This window comes from Silene latifolia, chromosome 2, assembly GCF_048544455.1.
Source record: "Silene latifolia isolate original U9 population chromosome 2, ASM4854445v1, whole genome shotgun sequence".
Classification (NCBI taxonomy): Eukaryota; Viridiplantae; Streptophyta; class Magnoliopsida; order Caryophyllales; family Caryophyllaceae; genus Silene; species Silene latifolia.
Window position 1 is genome coordinate 178,643,456 of NC_133527.1, and position 17,883 is coordinate 178,661,338.

A 17,883-nucleotide genomic window follows, 5' to 3' on the forward strand; every position below is an offset into this window, starting at 1 on the left:
ATAACATTTGACCATTGAACTATTTAAGAACAATTTATCCAGCCACATCATAATTTCTTATTTTGAAAAGGAAAAACAAAACAAAAATGAATTTGTAAACATTAAATGCAAATCCGATCTTGTATAAAACCACCACATAGCTAGTCCCGGTGAATTTTCACGGGTAATAAAACTAGTTTATATGTAGAATAAGAGGGAGTATTAAAAGGGCCGCAGACAGGAAAACAAACAAACGATAAGGGTTACAGCAGCGCAAATTAGCTACCGCGAGCTAGCGAGAGATAGAGAGATCGGGGGAAAGCAACGTGAGAGAAAGAGGTAAATCAATTTTAGGGTTTCCAATTTATCATTTACAATCCTAAAGGTAAACAATTTCGTCGAATTCGTCTATTTTTCAACTTGTTTTTCAATTATTTCTGTCGAATTTTCCCCAATCTGTCGTCACTTATGATTATCAATTCAATTGATTTCACAATAACTATTCTTAGATTTTAATCGATTAGAAAATCGATAAATTAGGTTGTGAGTTCGATTATTAGTGGTTCAATGAAATCGCCGATGATGATGTATGTGAGTGAGAAAGAGGTGTGCTTATCATGTGCAGGGTACGAGAGTGAGAGGAGAGAAAGAGGAAAGGGAGGTGTGGTGAGAGTTCTTGAGATTTCGCGGAGAGATAAGAGTGAAAAAGGTTTCGTCTTTGAGGTTTTCTTGCAGCTTCGTCTTAAGGGTTGTTCGCCTTTGTCGCGCTTCGGTTTATCGTGATCATGGACAGAAAGCTTGTGGTGAGTGCAATCTCTTTTATCTGTGATTGGTATGGTGTTTTTTATGCGAGTGTTTACTGATTTTGTCGAAATTTTGGGGTTGGTTGTAGGTTCTTGGTATCCCATGGGATATTGATACCATTGGGTTGCAGGAATACATGATTAGGTTTGGTGAATTGGAGGATTGCGTCGTAATGAAGGTATTTTATGATTTATTAGTTTACAAAACTTTGTTATTAATTAGTTGATAATGGGTTTTGATCTTGCATTTTTGAACCTGTTTGCTGGTACTTCGGAAGTTTTAAATCGTGCTACGAAGATAATTACTCCATTAGTCTCACTCTTGTTGTAGCCATTGGACTTGTGGTCAACTGGGAGTATGGCATCAACTTTTGCTAATATTTCCCCAAAGTATGCAGTAGCTCTAAACAATAATTATAATATTAAATTAGGTATATTAAATCTCTACATATATTTAGAGAAATCAATGGTTAAAGTCATTAAACTTGAAAGGACGATAAAATTGGAGTAGAATTAGTATTCCATTTATTTGAGGTGCTATAAGTGCAACTGGTTTTTGAATTTTAATCTTCTCATGCCCAGCATTATTATATACTCCGTATCTTTTATAGGCCGTCATAAGCAATAAGCAATATATTTAAAAAGCTAATTATGATTCACCCATAATAACCTAATATTTTGTAAAGAGGTCTAATCTTTTTTATTTTGATCAATAACAAAAGCAGTATATTTTACAGTTGTGGTTACTATGCGATGCATTTTCTTAGCCCCAAAGTCACACTACCCTTTTCTAAATCTTGCCTCCGTATTGCATGTTTTTAATTTTTTAACCACGGAGTAATTTATTTCATAATGTTTTTTTCCCAATTGTTTAAGTATGTCTTAGTTTAAAAAAGCACGGAATAATTAACGCCTCGTTGTGCCTTAACTCTCAAGTGCTCTTTGTAGACAGGGCAGCCAGGGTAGCACTTTAGTCACTACTATGCAATCCCAATTTTAAACTCTTCTAGTTCTTTTATTATGCCCTTCTCTTTGGCACATCGTCCCTAGTGTTTACTCCATTATATGTTCATTTTTTGAAATTTAAAATAATGAAATGTTCAAACACTGTGGACTGAGGACGGGACCTAAATCAATTCGGTCCGGGTTCGGTCCAGACCAAATGGTCCGATCCGGTCCATTTTTTCGATCTGAACCTAAACTTGCTCCGGCCTACGCCCAGTGTCTTGCGGTTTGTCACCTGAGGCCCTTGTCATCTTGGTTCCTTCTCAAGCTAAGATTAGTGTATATCGATAGAAAGGCTAGATGTAAGTAAAAGTAGATGACACGGAGAGGGAATTATAATTAGGGCTTTTGATTAATCTGAAGGCTGTAATGTAGAAAAGTTGGATAAATGTTTCTACATGATTGTAATTCACAGTGTGCATTTAATAGTTATCTCAGTTTATACATCAAAATTTTGATTTTAAACACCTGCACATATTGCTGTCTTTGTGATGATGTGCAGTCACTCTCTTGCTGTTATTTATTCGTTTTAAAATTCTTCCTTTGTCCTACGACAGTAGTGTTTTGGAAAGTAGAGTGTGTGTTCTTCATGTGGCTAGTTGTCAAACTGAAACAACTTTCAGCTGTTGGGTTCCACTATCACCTCACTGAGTTTGTATTTTCTCTTGTGCTGATCTTAGGAACGCAATACTGGGAGGTCACGCGGATTTGGCTATGTCACTTTCTCATCTATTGAGGATGCTAAGGTGAAAAGCTTTAAAATTTGGGACCTCTTTGATCCCCTGCAAAAAATATCTTTCATATCATGCTTCCAATTGTAATTAGAATGATTGAATCTCTTTTCTGGGTTTCAGAAAGCGTTATCTAGTGAGCATATCCTTGGCGGCAGAGCTCTGGAAGTAAAAGTGGCAACACCGAAGGCAATTTATACTGAAACAATTGAAACTCACGTTATCTAGTGTTTTTAACTGTCATTTCTTCTTTTTTTTTTGGAATTGCTACTGTATTGTCTCTGTTTGAATTATTTGGTTTTCTTTCAACTTAATGTCGAGGTGGTTGCAGGAAGAGATGCTTCGGTCATCTTCAAAAAAGATAACCCGGATTTTTGTGGCGAGGATTGCTCCTTCGGTTACTGAATCTACCTTTCGAAGGTACATTTTTTATGTTGTGCGTTGGACCTTGAAATAGATAAACTGTCATAACTTCTATCATCTGTGAGACTGTGATGTATGATTTATCTGTTGTTCCTTGTGCTCACGCCTATCTGTTCTGTAACCGTTTGAACAGCCATTTTGAGAAATATGGAGAGATCACTGATCTTTACATGCCTAAGGTAAGTTCTCATGCTCATGTTTTCGGACTCATCAATACACTTCTTGTCTTCTTGTTTATGTGAACATAAGTTTGAATTTTGGTAGGATCCTACCACAAAAGGGCACCGTGGAATTGGATTTATTACTTTTGCTAGTTCAGGTAAGCTTATCGGTAACTTCCTGCTTATACTTCATATACATATTATTTCTTCAAATGGCTGAGTATCTTAATGGAATTACAATATGGAGGGTCGATTTTTGTGGATTTGGAGTTCAAACTTCCTAATTATTGGACGGACTACAGATATCTTGGAGCCTTGTTCGGGTACCAAAAGAGGAAGTGAGGGAATGGAAGTGGAGGGCCAAAGCTCTCCTTTATTGGAGGGATTTAATTTGCCTTGTACGAGGGAAATATTGTTATTTTCCCTTTTCTCCAAATTTTCCAACGTCATTTTATGGGCTTTTGGGGGAGGTGATTTTCCCTCCAGATTTGGAGGGAGATTAATATGGCTTGTACGAGGTAATGGAGGGATCCATTTTCCCTCCCCTTCAAATCTCTTTACCTCCATTTTGCTAACCTGTGTTACCTCGACTCTCCGACGCGGGTGTCGTGTCTGACACGTGTCGAGTATTAGATACGGATATTTTCTGCGAATTTTTCAATTTTTTGGTTTAAAATGAAGTGTCGTGTCCATGTCGATACGATAGGTGTCGAACACGTGATACGGCAGTCGGTAGCTAAGTGAAGTGTCGGAGTAACATAGTTGCTAACCAAACAAAGTATTTCTTATCCCTCCAAATCCCTTCCCTGCTTTTCCCTCCAAATTCTCCCATCTAAACACACCCTTAACTCTGTTCAGATTTCAGATTAACCTGATAAATTAACGAAGCGTACATCAGTGTATTTTTCATAAAGATCAGCTACTCTGCTTCTACGGCAAGTTTGATATGTTTACTTAGACCTGTAATCTTTTTGAAAAAAATGCAAGTTAACTGGAGCTAGCAGCTTAAAAACCCAAATTGATTGTTGATACCTTTGCTTTTAGAGACATGAATGATATTTGCTTTTCAACTTCAAATAATATGCTTGATACAGATTCTGTGGACAGTCTGATGAAAGATACTCATGAGCTGGGAGATTCAACCTTAGTAGTTGATCGAGCAACGCCAAAGGCAATTCTCTGCTTTCCTTGTTTAAGTTCTGTTTTTTCTCTTTCTAATGCGCGGGTCTTTTTGGATAGCAAACATTCTTCTAGTTCTTTTTTGAGGCAGTGATGTTTAAGAGCTCCCTTTTAATGAGAATTGACAACCATTCAACTGTGCTTCAGGAAGATGATTTTCGACCTTTTAGTAGAGCACCATCCCGTGGCGGTTATGGTGCGTACAATTCATACATAAGTGCTGCTACTACCAGATATGCATCATTAGGAGCTCCTACCTTGTATGATCGTCCAAATTCTTATTATGGAAGTAAGATCATTTCTTACTTGTCCCCTGTGCTTGTGAAGATATCATAATGAAAACATCAAATAACATCAAATGCTGAATTGTTAGGGGATCCAATTAGAGGAGGAATTGTCAGAAAGATATTTGTTGGAAGGCTCCCTCAGGAGGCAACTACAGATGATCTCCAGCAGTATTTTGGAAGATTTGGTCGCATTTTAGATGTTTATATTCCGAAAGTAAGATTTCAGAGGGGTGGATTCTTCTCTCAACATATGGTTTATATGATGCTATGTACAATGATTTTTCTTGGAATTTGGAAATATCGTATTCTTTCTGGTTGGCCTACTCTTTTGTCCTTAGACAATGTGCGGTTTGCTTGTAGGATCCAAAAAGATCTGGTCATCGCGGTTTTGGCTTTGTTACTTTTGCTGAAGATGGTGTTGCAGATCGGGTAGCGAGACGTTCTCATGAGATTTTAGGACAGCCGGTAAGCCACAGTTTTATAGTTTGTTCGTGTTGATTCAACATCTGTCCTTTTTCTTCTCCCTGGGAGATGGAGTAATCAATCTTGTTAACTTTGATAGTGTATTAGTTGGATAAGTGAAACTGCACAATGCCACGAAATCATTTTCTTATGTACACCTATGTTAGTCAGAGTAATCTGTAAAATGAAATGTCCCAAGGGTTGATTTTGAACACAGAGTACATGAAGTATTACGAAGAGTTCGAGTAACATAGGTTGAGTTGCCAGTGCTACTAAGATTATCTGTTTAACTTTAGTACAAGATTGTTTGCTGACTACTCGTTGCTCTGTGTTTCCTATAGGTTGCTATAGATTCAGCAACCCCAGTTGACGAAGGTGGTACCAGTGGAGGTCTAATGATGGACATCCCTGAACCTTATGGAAGCTATGGTCCCATGCGTACTTATGGAAGAATGTATGGAAACCTGGATTTCGACGATGTAAGTGTCACGAGTAGTTTTGTATGGCGATTACTGTTTTTCTTAGCTAAATATGAATAGTTTGGTCCACTTTTCGTGCATGTTGATTTTCGCTAGTGTGATTTTGTTGTCCCTTCTCGTTGGGTGTGATTGTGTTTGCTCATGAAATTCGAAGTTGGCAGGTTGAACGTGTATGTGGATATATGGTTTTCTGTTTATTGATAGTTGTCCTTCCTCACTTTGCTTCCGTGCCTGTGGGCTGTGACCAACTTATGAGTTATGGGCAATAATGATCCTTTTTACTTGAAGACCTTTTTTATACCATTACTTAATTAATGTTTGATTAATTAACCTGTAGTGAATGACTATTTAGTTACAACTGTTAGATAGTCTTACTATGAGTTACATAAGAACAACCTTTCATGACTTTAACCGAAGGCCCTATTCTGGTGATAATTGGGGGGGAAAAAAACTTGTACATGGAGCTCTTTGTCCCACTGCGTGATCAAGAAAATGATGCAATTTTTTTCTAGTAATGCAGAATCCCTTTTTGATTTAGATCGACTTAACCAACTGAAATCTTGCCTCTGTATAAAGTCATTACTTGGTTCATTTTTTTGGTGGTTGTACTATATATTTTGATTTCGTACCCTTTCTTTTCATCGTTTCCAGTTATTTACGCAAGAACTTACTGATCTTTGAATTTTTTCTTTGAAGTGGGGTTATGGTGTCGGCAGCTCAAGGCCTACTAGACCAGACTGGAGATTTAGGCCATATTAGAAGGCTTACAAACATGGCAGCTAATGTGGGATTTCAACTGTAACTTGAATGTCATCTAGACTTGCTTCAGTGTTCACATTTTTCAGTTGTTTGATGTATTTACCAATGCGGAGTTTAGTAGGAGTCCTGAATTCACACGCTATAGCGATTATGAGATTCTTAATTATGTGAGCTAATATTTATGCACCCAGTCTTCGTTTTATTTTGGAGCCTGCAAGGCTGCAACACTCTCAACAATGATTCCGCTTCTAATTAGAACCCTCTGATTCTAAGCCAAAATTTGAGAAAATGGCTAGGTAAGTGATTTCAGGTGTCAATTTTTGTGCCATTGGAGTAAGTTTTTGGCCGCCACATGTGTATTACGAATGCTTGTTTAAGACGATGTTTGAAAATCCATGTATTCGGCACCTTGATTAGTTCTTTAAGTATCCTCAAGACTCAAGAGTCGAGCTTCGGGTGCTATACTTAATTCCCCCTTTTCTTTCGTATACTTTATGCACTCGAAAGGTGATTATATTTTATTCATATAAATTGAATATGCCTCTTAAGTCAACTCTTATTTTAACTCTTCAACAAAATTCTAAATTACGTCACCTGGGGTCAGGGATTTATGTGTAAGCTAAGATATTCGTCAACACATAATCTAATTTTAATTTTAATTTCAATACACACTCCAAGTGTATAGTTATTTATCAACCATCAATTACTTGGTCTAAAGTCAATGCACTTTATATTTTGAAGTGGAATACTTTAGACTTCAAACATAATTAAGTAACTTATAAGATACCGATTCAGTCGTTTTAATCGTTGGCGATGGATGAATGGGTTGTTGCCTGTTGGTGCTAAATTTTCCGGATGACTGAAAAGTTAGATGAAATTATCCGTCAACCACATTTTTTATTATTAAATTGATTGTATACATTTTAGGGTTTAATAATTTAACTGTACAATGTAAAACCGTCTTGTATTAGATTCAGACACTTACTACTAGGATTGGTAGAGCTTATGCAGGTTTTGGAAGAGCGTACATAGGCTTCACAATTTGCATTATTATTCTCTTGGAAGAGCGTAAATAGGCTTCGCAGTTTGCATTATTATTATCTTGGAAGAGAACGTATAGACGATATAGTGATATAGGTTTCCAAACTACACTATCCGTCTCAACTGTTTGTTTACCCTTAATTAAATAATTCTTTTTTAAATAAATAAATTGCTTGAACTCTGTGTCCACTCACATTTTGAGGCTGTTCTCGACTAAGGAGTTGGAACTTGTAAATCTATGGTTGCACAATTTAGTTCGACATTCCCCTTTTTCTTCCGGTTTTGACTGAATTGGTACCTTAGCGGATCTAATTTCCAAGTCACATGAAGACATTATGAATAATTCTCACCTTGAAAACTAACAACTTTTCTTATGTCCTTCATTCCCAAGGAGATCCAAAAAGTGCAAGTTGACCTTACTAATTACCATCACACGTGAACAAGTCAAAACTACGTCCACTATCAGTTTTTATAACGGAAAATGTACGCGGTGCCCTTGAACTTTGATGTTTTGCCCGAAATACCCAATTTTTTTATCCGGAAATCTTTAAGAGGCTATAACTCGTGTTTACAAGCTCAGAAAGTAACTATTCTTTTCCAAATTGATTATCTTTTCGAGACCTACGACTTGAAAAAAAAAATTGTCGTGTTTGGAATTCGTGACCAAGAGATATGGTCACTCAAAGTTTGTACGGTAAAAAAAACTTTGACGTACAAAAACTTCTAGCCACGGGATCCAAATACGACAATTTTTTTTTTCAAATTGTAGTTCTCGGAAAGATGATCGATTTGAAAAAAAAAATTATCACTTTCTGAATTCGTAGACACGAGCTATAGCCGCTTAAAGTTTTCCGGAACAAAAAATTGGATATTTCGGGCAAAATTCGAAACTTCAAGGGCACCGCGTGCATTTTCCCTTTTTATAAACATTAGTTAATTATCCTATGTTGCGGTCTTTTTCGTGTATTTTATAAAATGTGGATGTTTTTTGGTTAATAGTGACCACTTTGAAAAAAATGGTCGTTTTTTAGCTATAAAAAGTGGTCACTATTTATCAAAAAGTGAACACTTTCTACTGATTAGACTTACGGCCGTCACACAAAAGAATTTGTGTTTTATAAATGCTTAATATTTAAGAGTGTTTTGATTAATTTCAACATTTCATAGAGTTTAGCTCACTTTACTCAACCACGAGACTAATTACTCCATTGATTCATGGTAGGGGTGGTCAACAGTGCGGGTCGGCCTTACTAACCCGGACCCGGCCCGCCTGCGACCCGCTGATGGACCCGACCCGCCTGACCCGGACCCGCCCCGACCCGCCCTATATCCGGGCTGGTTACGGGTCCCCAAATGACAAACCCGGCCCGCCCAAACCCGGACTCGCCATGGACCCGTCCTAGACCCGCCCATAAACCCACCCTTGACCCGCCTCACGGGTCACTTCTTACCCGGCCAGCCCCGACCCGCCTCAACCCGGCCCGTCCCGCCCCTTACCTGGGCCGGGTCCGGGTCTCCCAAAACCTGACCCGGCCCGTCCCTAACCTGGCCCGGACCCGGCCGACCCGCACTGTTGACCACCCCTAGTTCATGGAGTACTAGTGTTTTGACTTTACTACTTTTATACTCCCTCCACTTTTTTATATATGACGTTTTGCATTTACGAGGTAAGCCTTTGACTTTAATATTTACAAAAATATATTTGTTCAAAAAATATAAAAATGGTACCATTAAATTTCTTACGAAAAACTCTTTCATATGAGTATACATATCATAATATTTAGTCTTATATTTTAAGAGATATTGAAGAGAGAAGGGAGTGTCTCGAAATGTGAGAAAGTCATATATAAAAAAATAGAGGGAGTAATTACTTTAATACTTTACTACTTTTATAATTTAATACTCATGTTTGATTTTGTTTTATAATTGAAATTGACATTCCATTTCTTTAAAAACTAATGTAATCGTTAGTAAAATAAGAAAAAACTAGAGATCAGATCCTTTATGACTGTACTGACCGGACGTTCTTGATCCAATCAATTGAAGGTGGCGTGAAAAATTAATAACTTTTTCTACTATGTCCGCCGTTAAAAAAACTGACGATTATTCTTATTTTGAAATAATGAATTAGTTTTCTTTTTAATTAATAAAGAAAAAGAAAGATGGATTATAAATAAGAGAATCTATTGAAAAGCAAAATGGGTTTCAAAGGTCCCAAGGGTGGAGGCAGCCTATAGCTTGTAATTGACTCAATACTGCAAAAGAGCATGCCGTCATCCACATAAATTATAAGGATGCGATCACATGCTAACCAATTGATCTCAATAACTATCCTATACCTCATTTCATGTTGTCAACTTGAAATGCACTGTAATCTATGGTGCATTATATTTATAATTTATTCGGTTAATTATCGCGGTTTGTTTATTGAATAAGGTATCATCATGTTAGTCTAGTGGCTAAGATGAATAGGGTAAGAATATTGAATTAGTACTAACTCATGTAATATAAATGAAAACGAAAATAAAAAGATACTACTGATTGATAATGAGAGCGAAATTTTTAATTGACAAAATAAATTTCGTACATAAATGATAAATCACGCCTAATCGATAATTGTTGTCTAATGAGGAAAGGAAGCAAACAATTATCTAGCATCAAAAAAAAAAAAAAAAAAAAAAAAAGGTCTCTGTTCCGGGTGTAATTCCAGAGCAGTTATTTGTTACCACCCGTGCTTGTAGAATGACGTCTTTGGTTGGCTTCTCCTTTCGGTCTCCTGAAACAGTGAACAAACTGAGGGCTCGGCTTTGGACCGAGCGAACTCACTCCGACGCTCAAGTCAGTAACTTAGAGAGGTAAGTTGTTGTTACTTGGCGAAGTATGTATTGTAGAGAGATAAGGAAGGTATTACCAGATGAATAGTGATTCTTAGGTTGAATTGTGGATCCTTTCCTCAATGAGGGTTGAGGAGTATTTATAGACTTTCACCTTTTGTCACGTAGTGGCCAAGTGGCTAGCAGGTGGAAAGACTGATGTACCCTCGGCTGATGAACCCATGGCAGGCCGGCGGGCCCTGATGACTCGCCGCCGAGGGGTCTTGGATATGAGTTCGCGGATATGTGCCCCGGCTGGCTAGTTGCCCCAGCCGAGGCACATGAGACAGGCCGACAGGCTGCGTCGGTTAAGCTGTCTAAGTCGTTGACTTTGCTGTGGATATCTTTGACCTTGCTCAATGTGTTGACTTGGTCAGATCAGAGGGTGCAGAATATGCCCCATCAGTCTCATTGAAGACGTGATATTCGTCACAAGCTGAAAACGAGTCAAGTAATATCCAAGTGGATAGATAAGACAAAAACAAGATGCTACTTAGTATTATTTGACAGTTGACCCATCTTTAGTTTGTGACAGATCAGGAAGTCTTGCTGAAGACGGGTCGGAGCAAGTGACGGATAATGCCACTCACAAAACGAATAAGGGTGACAAGGTGGGGCACCCCCATGTGCTTCCCTCTCTCCTCTATTTGGATCATTTGTGAGGGAAAATGGTATCCGTCACTCTAAAGTGACGGATACGTACCGTCACAAATGAGATTTTGTGGTGACAGATATACCTGTTTTCAATGGGAATTTGTGAAAAAATAATTGAGAAGGTAAAGTACTAAGGCGCCATTTTTTGGATCGAAACTAATCGATCGAATCGAATCGAACTTATAGGAATCGAATCGAATCGAACTTATAGAATCGAATCGAATCGAACTTATAGGATCGAATCAACTTATAGGATCGAAGTGAACTTAAATTAAGTGAGGTATAAGATCTCGAATCGAACTTATAGGATCGAACTAAATCGAATCGAATCGAATCAATCGAACTTATAGGATCTCAATCGAACTTATAAGATCTCGAATCGAACTTATAGGATCTCGAATCGAATCGAATCAACTTATAAGATCTAAAGTGAACTTAAATTAAGTGACTTTAAGTCCAAAAGAAAAGGGCCTAATACAGAATGATAAATAGACCATCAATCTCATCATGGTACAAGTGCTATGATTGATGTCTATTGATTAGTACTGAATACAAGTGTTCCAATTACTGGACGCGTGGTTTATGATTAAGAGGTTCAAGCTCCACTCTCCAGTCTCCACTATTCAAAATATCTTGAGTAGTACTCTGTAGTCTGTACAATTTATACGGCTAATTTTAAAAAGTTTGTGGTAAAATATTGTCAATAGAATTAGTGACGCAGTCAAGATTCAAATTTCGAAGAGCGAAAAATTTTAGGGAGTAAACAAATAAATAACGATACAATCGAAAAAAATTGAAAATTTTTACTAGAAATTTCTAAAATCTTATCCGCCGGGGCTTTTGGGGCCGAGGGCTCTGCTAGCCCCTAACTCCACCACTGCATAAAATGACTTAGACATTAGAGACATATCACATACCCTATAAATAATTGAGTATAAATTTATAGATTAAATCTTAGTTAAGTGATAGAGATTTAAATACTACGGAGTAATCAGTTGTAAAATTTTGTAGTATAGTGTCACATATTGATATGGCTCATCTTATAAGATAGAAATCTTCAACTCACAAGTTAAGAAATTGCGCAATTAATTTGCAATTTTGCATAGTACTCGTACTTAATTAACAAAAATCGTAGAACTTGGCCGGGCAGCTTCCTAGTATTGTTACAAGAAATATACTCCGTACTAAATAAATTAAATTATAATCTATCGTGATCATTTTTTATATATTTTTTCCATCGAAAGAAAAGTAAACAACACTGTATAATATTCGAAAGACTAGTAAATTGAAACAGAGGATGGAAGACAATGCTAGGAAACTCCGACACCAACTAATCATCATCGTAATCAAAAATTCAAACATTCAAACTAAGATAATAAGAGACAGAAAGCTTCAAACAATTTAGAATTTGTTGAATACAGAGTTATATATATATAAAACTAATACAAGTGTAAACAGCGTTGAATATATTTGGCTATTGACTAAATTAGCAATTAAAAAATCACATATTCACATTAGAGTATAGCCGCGTTAAAGTAATCTAGACATTTCTAGATTAATCACCCTACGTTGACGGCAGCCTTTCGATATTGCTCCATTAAAATGTCCCACAAGCCATACCCAAAGGCCCCGCTTTCACACTACCGTCACCTTAATAAGTCAACTATCGGATAGTATAAATAAGATAGGCTTAACTCGACCTAACAAAATTGACCCGACCCGACACCTAAACTCTAGACCTAAATTTGACCCGAATCTGAATTGACCTAATATTAGTGATAGGGCGCCACCGGGTGACGCCCAAATTGGGTGCCACCCTCTCACAAGCATTCTTTATTGAAGGGGCCCGCACTCACCCCATGTGAGAGGGTGGCGCCCGAATTGGGTGTCACCCGGTGGCGCCCTTTCATTTTCCTATAATATAAGTATATAACTGTCCTGAATGTTGACTGTTATTATCTGTAAATAACCCGGCCCAACCCGAGTTGACCGGAACACTTGCAACCCTGAAGTTAACCTGACCCGATTTGAACCCGACCTAGTTGACTTGTTTGTCAGATCTCTCTGAACCGCTCAAGCCACATTGCATTTGGTCATACCGACAATCACTTATATTTTGTTAAGAAATTTGTTAACACTTCTTAATCTAAAAATTAAATACTAACTTGGTTTGAATTAGTAGAAGGTAGGGACTAAGGATGGTTGCAATGCACCTGCTTGATTGTCAATAGTGAAGAAGCTGGCTTGATATGAAAGCTTTAGGTTGGTACGAGTAGTAGTACTAGTAAGTAGTAACCCACATTACCATTACCATTAATTAATGTCCTGTAAATTAAGTAAAGTGATAGTGATTAGTGATGGACTTATGATGGTATCTTACAACTTAAAAGTACACCATTACACGCAAATACAAGGTCCAACACGTACTACATTCCATTACCATCAACCTATCATTTAGGGAGTATGTACTACTTTTGCTTTTCATTGATTTTGCATGCCTCTAACTTCAAGTTTGTTTATGGGGTGCTCGCTTTTTTAATTTTTACTCTACTCTTCATAATAACATTTGTCAACACCTAGTCTCTATATGTTCACACCAACAGAGGATACATGAATCAAGATGTAGTTTTTACAAGCTAACTTTTCTCAATTGAAAGACAAAGACAATGTAGCATCTTGTCTAGCAAATTTCACTAGTAAGGCCTTGTTCTTTTGGCTTTAAATGAAGTTGAACTGAGCTGAAGTTTACTAAGATGAATAGAGTTATAATACGCTTATTAGCTGAACTGAATAATTTAGCTGAACTGAGATGAATGAGAGCTGATATTAAGCGGAAAATAACAGGGCTCAAACTATCATTCCATTGTCTTAAGAATCAACAATGCATTTTGAACATATTAAATTTAGCAAGTTGTTTGGCCAATCACCATATGACTTGAGGTCATTCTAACGAGTCAGCCGGGCCCTACCACACCCTCTTAACCCATGTAACCCCGCCCCTTAACCATCTCAAGTTAGGATTGAATTTCCCCAACTCAGTACATAAATTTTTATTAATATGATCCAACCCAGGTCGACCGAGCCATGGGCCAAGTCAAGGACAATCCTGAACAACCAGACCCAACTGGCATCTTCCCATATGTTGGTTCAAAGTCTGACGATACGTCGATCTTGACCTGTCTTCCTTCAATTTGGCTTGGCCCCACCTCAACCCCGAACACCTCTACAAAAAACGCTAATTCGCGCCCTTTATATTATTTTCCACACACAATTATACCAAGTATACAAATAGTATGCACCCATGATCCATACATGAATGTGAACGTGCACAACTTTGTTTTTATCAGCCAATTTATTGTGCACATAAATATCCACACAAAATGAAAACAAAGAGTAAACAAAATAGGAAATAACTAAATAAGTTGTTGACATTTGATAAAATGCAACCAACCAAAATTAAGATTTTAAGAAAAAGAAGCAAAATAAGAAAGGCGTGTGGTTGAGTAAGAGTAAAGGTGCCAACTAATTGACCACGTTTCCAACACTTTTACCGTCAAAATAGATTGCCTTGATTTGTAGTAGTCGTGTTATGTATACCGTCCACATTCCACACCCCCCCTTCCTTTCCTTTCCTTTCCTTTCATTTCCTTTGCTTATCTATCACGTGCTCCATTTCCCCGCCAACTTCTTTGCACCAACTCTTTCATTATTATAACCAATAAAAAATTATTATTTTATTTACTAATAAAATATCACCAAACCCCACCTCTTCTTCTATAAATACTTCTCCCCACAATTTTATCACAATCAAACTTCTACTTCAAAAAAAAAAAAACATAGCAAAAAAAATATATACAGAGTTCAGAAGTACGAGCCTATAGAACAGATCCTGTTTAAGTAAGGTTGTGTTTTAAAAGTGTATTTACAATATGGAGTGGATTAGAGGTGAAGTTATAGGAAGGGGAAGCTTTGGAACAGTTAATTTAGCAAAATTAACAAAATCAAACACAAATCATCAACAACAACAACAACAAAATCCTTCATTTGTTGTCAAATCATCTCATGTTTCTAATTCTAGTTCACTTGAAAATGAGAAGAAAATTCTTACAAAACTTGGAAATTGTCATACTAATATAATTCAATATTTGGGTGATTCAATTTCTGAAGAAAAGGGTACTCAATTTTACAATTTGTTTTTGGAGTACGCTTCGAAGGGTAGTTTAGCGGATTATTTACGGAAATCCGGGGGTAAATTCGGGAATTCCGATGTTAAGAGGTATACTAAAGGTATATTGAATGGTTTGAGTCATGTTCATGAAAATGGGTTTGTTCATTGTGATGTTAAGCTACAAAACGTGCTTGTTTTCGAAGATGGCGGTGTTAAATTGGCGGATTTTGGGTTAGCTAAGACGGTTAAGGATAATGATTCCGGTTCCGAATTGAGGGGAACTCCTTTATATATGTCGCCGGAGATTCTCGCCGGCGGGAAGGTGACGGCAGCGGCGGATGTTTGGGCGGTGGGATGCGCGGTGGCGGAAATGGTGAGTGGTTTGCCGGTTTGGGAGTATTCGCCGGAAAATGACGTCAGCGGGTTGATGTACCGGATTGGGGTTTTGGGCGAATGTCCCAAGATTCCTGAGAGTTTGTGTGATGAAGGCAGAGATTTTTTGAGCAAGTGTTTTTTAAAAGATCCGAAAGAGAGATGGACCGCTAGTATGTTGTTGGATCACCCGTTTATATCCGGGTGTGACGGTGACAATGACGGTTTAATTGAGAAGCCTTCGGTGTCCCCAAAGTGCCCGTTTGAGTTCCCGGATTGGGAATCTGTCGAGCAATCAAGTTTTGGGTCGGGTTCAGTTGAGTCATTTGATTTTCAAGAGTCTGATATTTCGAGTTGGAGTTCAATTTCAAGTAGGTTTGACGAGGAACTGGTTAGTGAACGTGTGCCCGATTGGAGCGAATTAACCGGGTGGATCACTATTAGGTGATTAATTAATCGAGATTAATTAGGATTAGTTAGTGTATTAAACGACGGCGTTAGTCGTGAAATGTCCGATCATGCTTTTTATTTGATCGGGCGGGTGTCGATTCTTTTAAACATTTTTTTTGGTTGTAAATACAAAATTCAATTGAAGTTAAAATTGTGAAGTATATGGAATGGAATATGCTTGGTTTATGTTGCTTTGTGTAGCATTTGAAGTTAATGAAAGAGTAGCTGTCGATCCACATGAGTGATGGGCTAAAACCAACTGTCACTATCTTTAACACAACTCACAACTGAGATTAATCATATCATTCCCTCTCTGTATCTTACTGTTTTCAAGTGATGCATTAAACCAGTGAACTTGCTGATAAGATTAAATATTATTTGTAGTATTTAAATATTGTTTGTAGACTTAATAACAATCATGCCAAATCAAAGGCTTGTTTTCAAATTATTCCGGGCCTTCCGGCATAAGTTCTGTTTGCGACTGTCACAACACTCATAAGCTTGTGACGTCTTATAACCCTTTTCCTTTTTGACGCAAGTTAAATTAACAATGAGTGTCCTCGTAAGTCGTAACATATAAGGTAACGTAAGAATTTGTGTTACTCTAAAACATCAGATAATCATATGATATCACTATGATATAAAGATCAGGTGATTCGGCTTTCGGACCATAAGACAATATGACAAATGTTATTCCAAATTAGTTTAAACTCTAAGGCTAAGACCTTTATATTACTTAAGAAGGTAATTTAATTCACATTGTAGAGTAGTAAAAAAAAAAACAATCCCAGTAACTAAATTAGAAGACAATAATAATTCAAGTAAACTATCGATCGAAGTAACAATAAAACCGGTAAAAATTTTGATATTTGAAAGATTTTAGTGGGATTATTAGGACCTCTCCTTAACCACTATCCCTTATTCCCTACCACGAAGTACTCCGTACTTTGTGAATATCAACATCATTTCTAAGTAGCACAATCAACACTTCTCTTGGTTACCAACGTTTCTAATTTCTTCTTGTCCAGCCGACACTTCTAATTTTTCTTCCTTCTTAAAATTACAATATTTATAGTCATCCATGTATCATTTGCTCATTGATTAAAATCAACCACAACACTCGGAATTGTGGAGTATTTATGGCCTCAATTCATGCCTTCTAATTCGAGTCTGTCACCCACACTCTCGGGTGACTTACTTGTTATACGTGGTTTGCAAGTTATTACGTATCTTTTGTCGAACTACTAGGCTATCCATACTTAACTATTGTTTATCAAAGGTGAATTAGATATATACTCCATAGCATTTATAATCTTCGTATTATTTTAAGGGTGATTTGAATGCTAATACGTGAAGAGCTCTCAAATGAGACTCACACTTTGTCAAAACTCTCACTCAACATAACAATTCTTCTATATCTAATCACACCATTGAATTGCCATCGTAATGTTAGTTGCTCATTCATTTCCCGAACTCTCTTCACAACCTCCCGAGTCTCAACACAATGTCAGGCTCCCTCAACCCGGTCACCTACGCAACTAACCCATTATCTATCTCCACAATCCTTTGTACCCCTACATTTAGGAAACCATGATCAACACTTACATACACACCCCACCTCAAAAGTCAAACTATAGTCCATGAGCCATCTTATTATAATTTTCGAAGTCAAAATCTTTCACCATGATTTAGAAAAAAAGGTTAAATTACTTTACGTGATTTACAGGCTACCATATATTTTCCACCCTTAATAAAATATAGTCCACTAGTCCCTCCTATTCAGCCTAATATTCCCCTTTCATTATAATACTCCTCACATATATTAGAGAAATGGAAACTATAGGCTGAATAGGAGGGAGTATTTTTTTTCATTTGCTCCAACTCAAAAGTGAAGCCAGGATTCACGATTAGGGAGCAAAAGATTTCAAGGGTGACGAATAAGTAATGGCATAATATAAATCGGAAATTTGAAAAATTTAACACAGATTTTCGAATTTTTCCGTGGTCAACGAAAATGAGCACCCCTGCTAACCTCCCCACGGGCTCCAATTGTATTA

At 37.3% G+C, this 17,883-nt stretch overlaps 2 protein-coding genes across 3 annotated transcripts; both read left to right on the plus strand.

Annotated features, from left to right (window-relative positions):
- The first annotated feature begins 200 nt into the window (after positions 1-200).
- Positions 201-6,458, plus strand: LOC141643493 (uncharacterized). Of its 2 annotated transcripts, none has more exons than XM_074452678.1 (14): positions 201-364; positions 605-782; positions 872-961; positions 2,468-2,533; positions 2,642-2,707; positions 2,850-2,938; positions 3,075-3,120; positions 3,206-3,260; positions 4,197-4,273; positions 4,429-4,570; positions 4,655-4,782; positions 4,929-5,033; positions 5,372-5,509; positions 6,206-6,458. In XM_074452678.1, exons 2-14 carry the CDS (start codon positions 765-767, stop codon positions 6,266-6,268), a joined length of 1,083 nt encoding a protein of 360 aa, XP_074308779.1. In that variant the 5' UTR covers positions 201-364; positions 605-764; the 3' UTR covers positions 6,269-6,458. The 2 variants fall into 2 exon arrangements, with proteins under 2 accessions (XP_074308779.1, XP_074308778.1); XM_074452677.1 differs by having other exon boundaries at positions 208-318.
- Positions 6,459-14,616: 8,158 nt separating this feature from the next.
- Positions 14,617-16,012, plus strand: LOC141643492 (mitogen-activated protein kinase kinase kinase 20-like). The gene has a single exon (XM_074452676.1). The coding sequence runs from the start codon at positions 14,766-14,768 to the stop codon at positions 15,822-15,824; it is 1,059 nt and encodes a 352-aa protein (XP_074308777.1). The 5' UTR covers positions 14,617-14,765; the 3' UTR covers positions 15,825-16,012.
- The last annotated feature ends 1,871 nt before the right edge of the window (positions 16,013-17,883 follow it).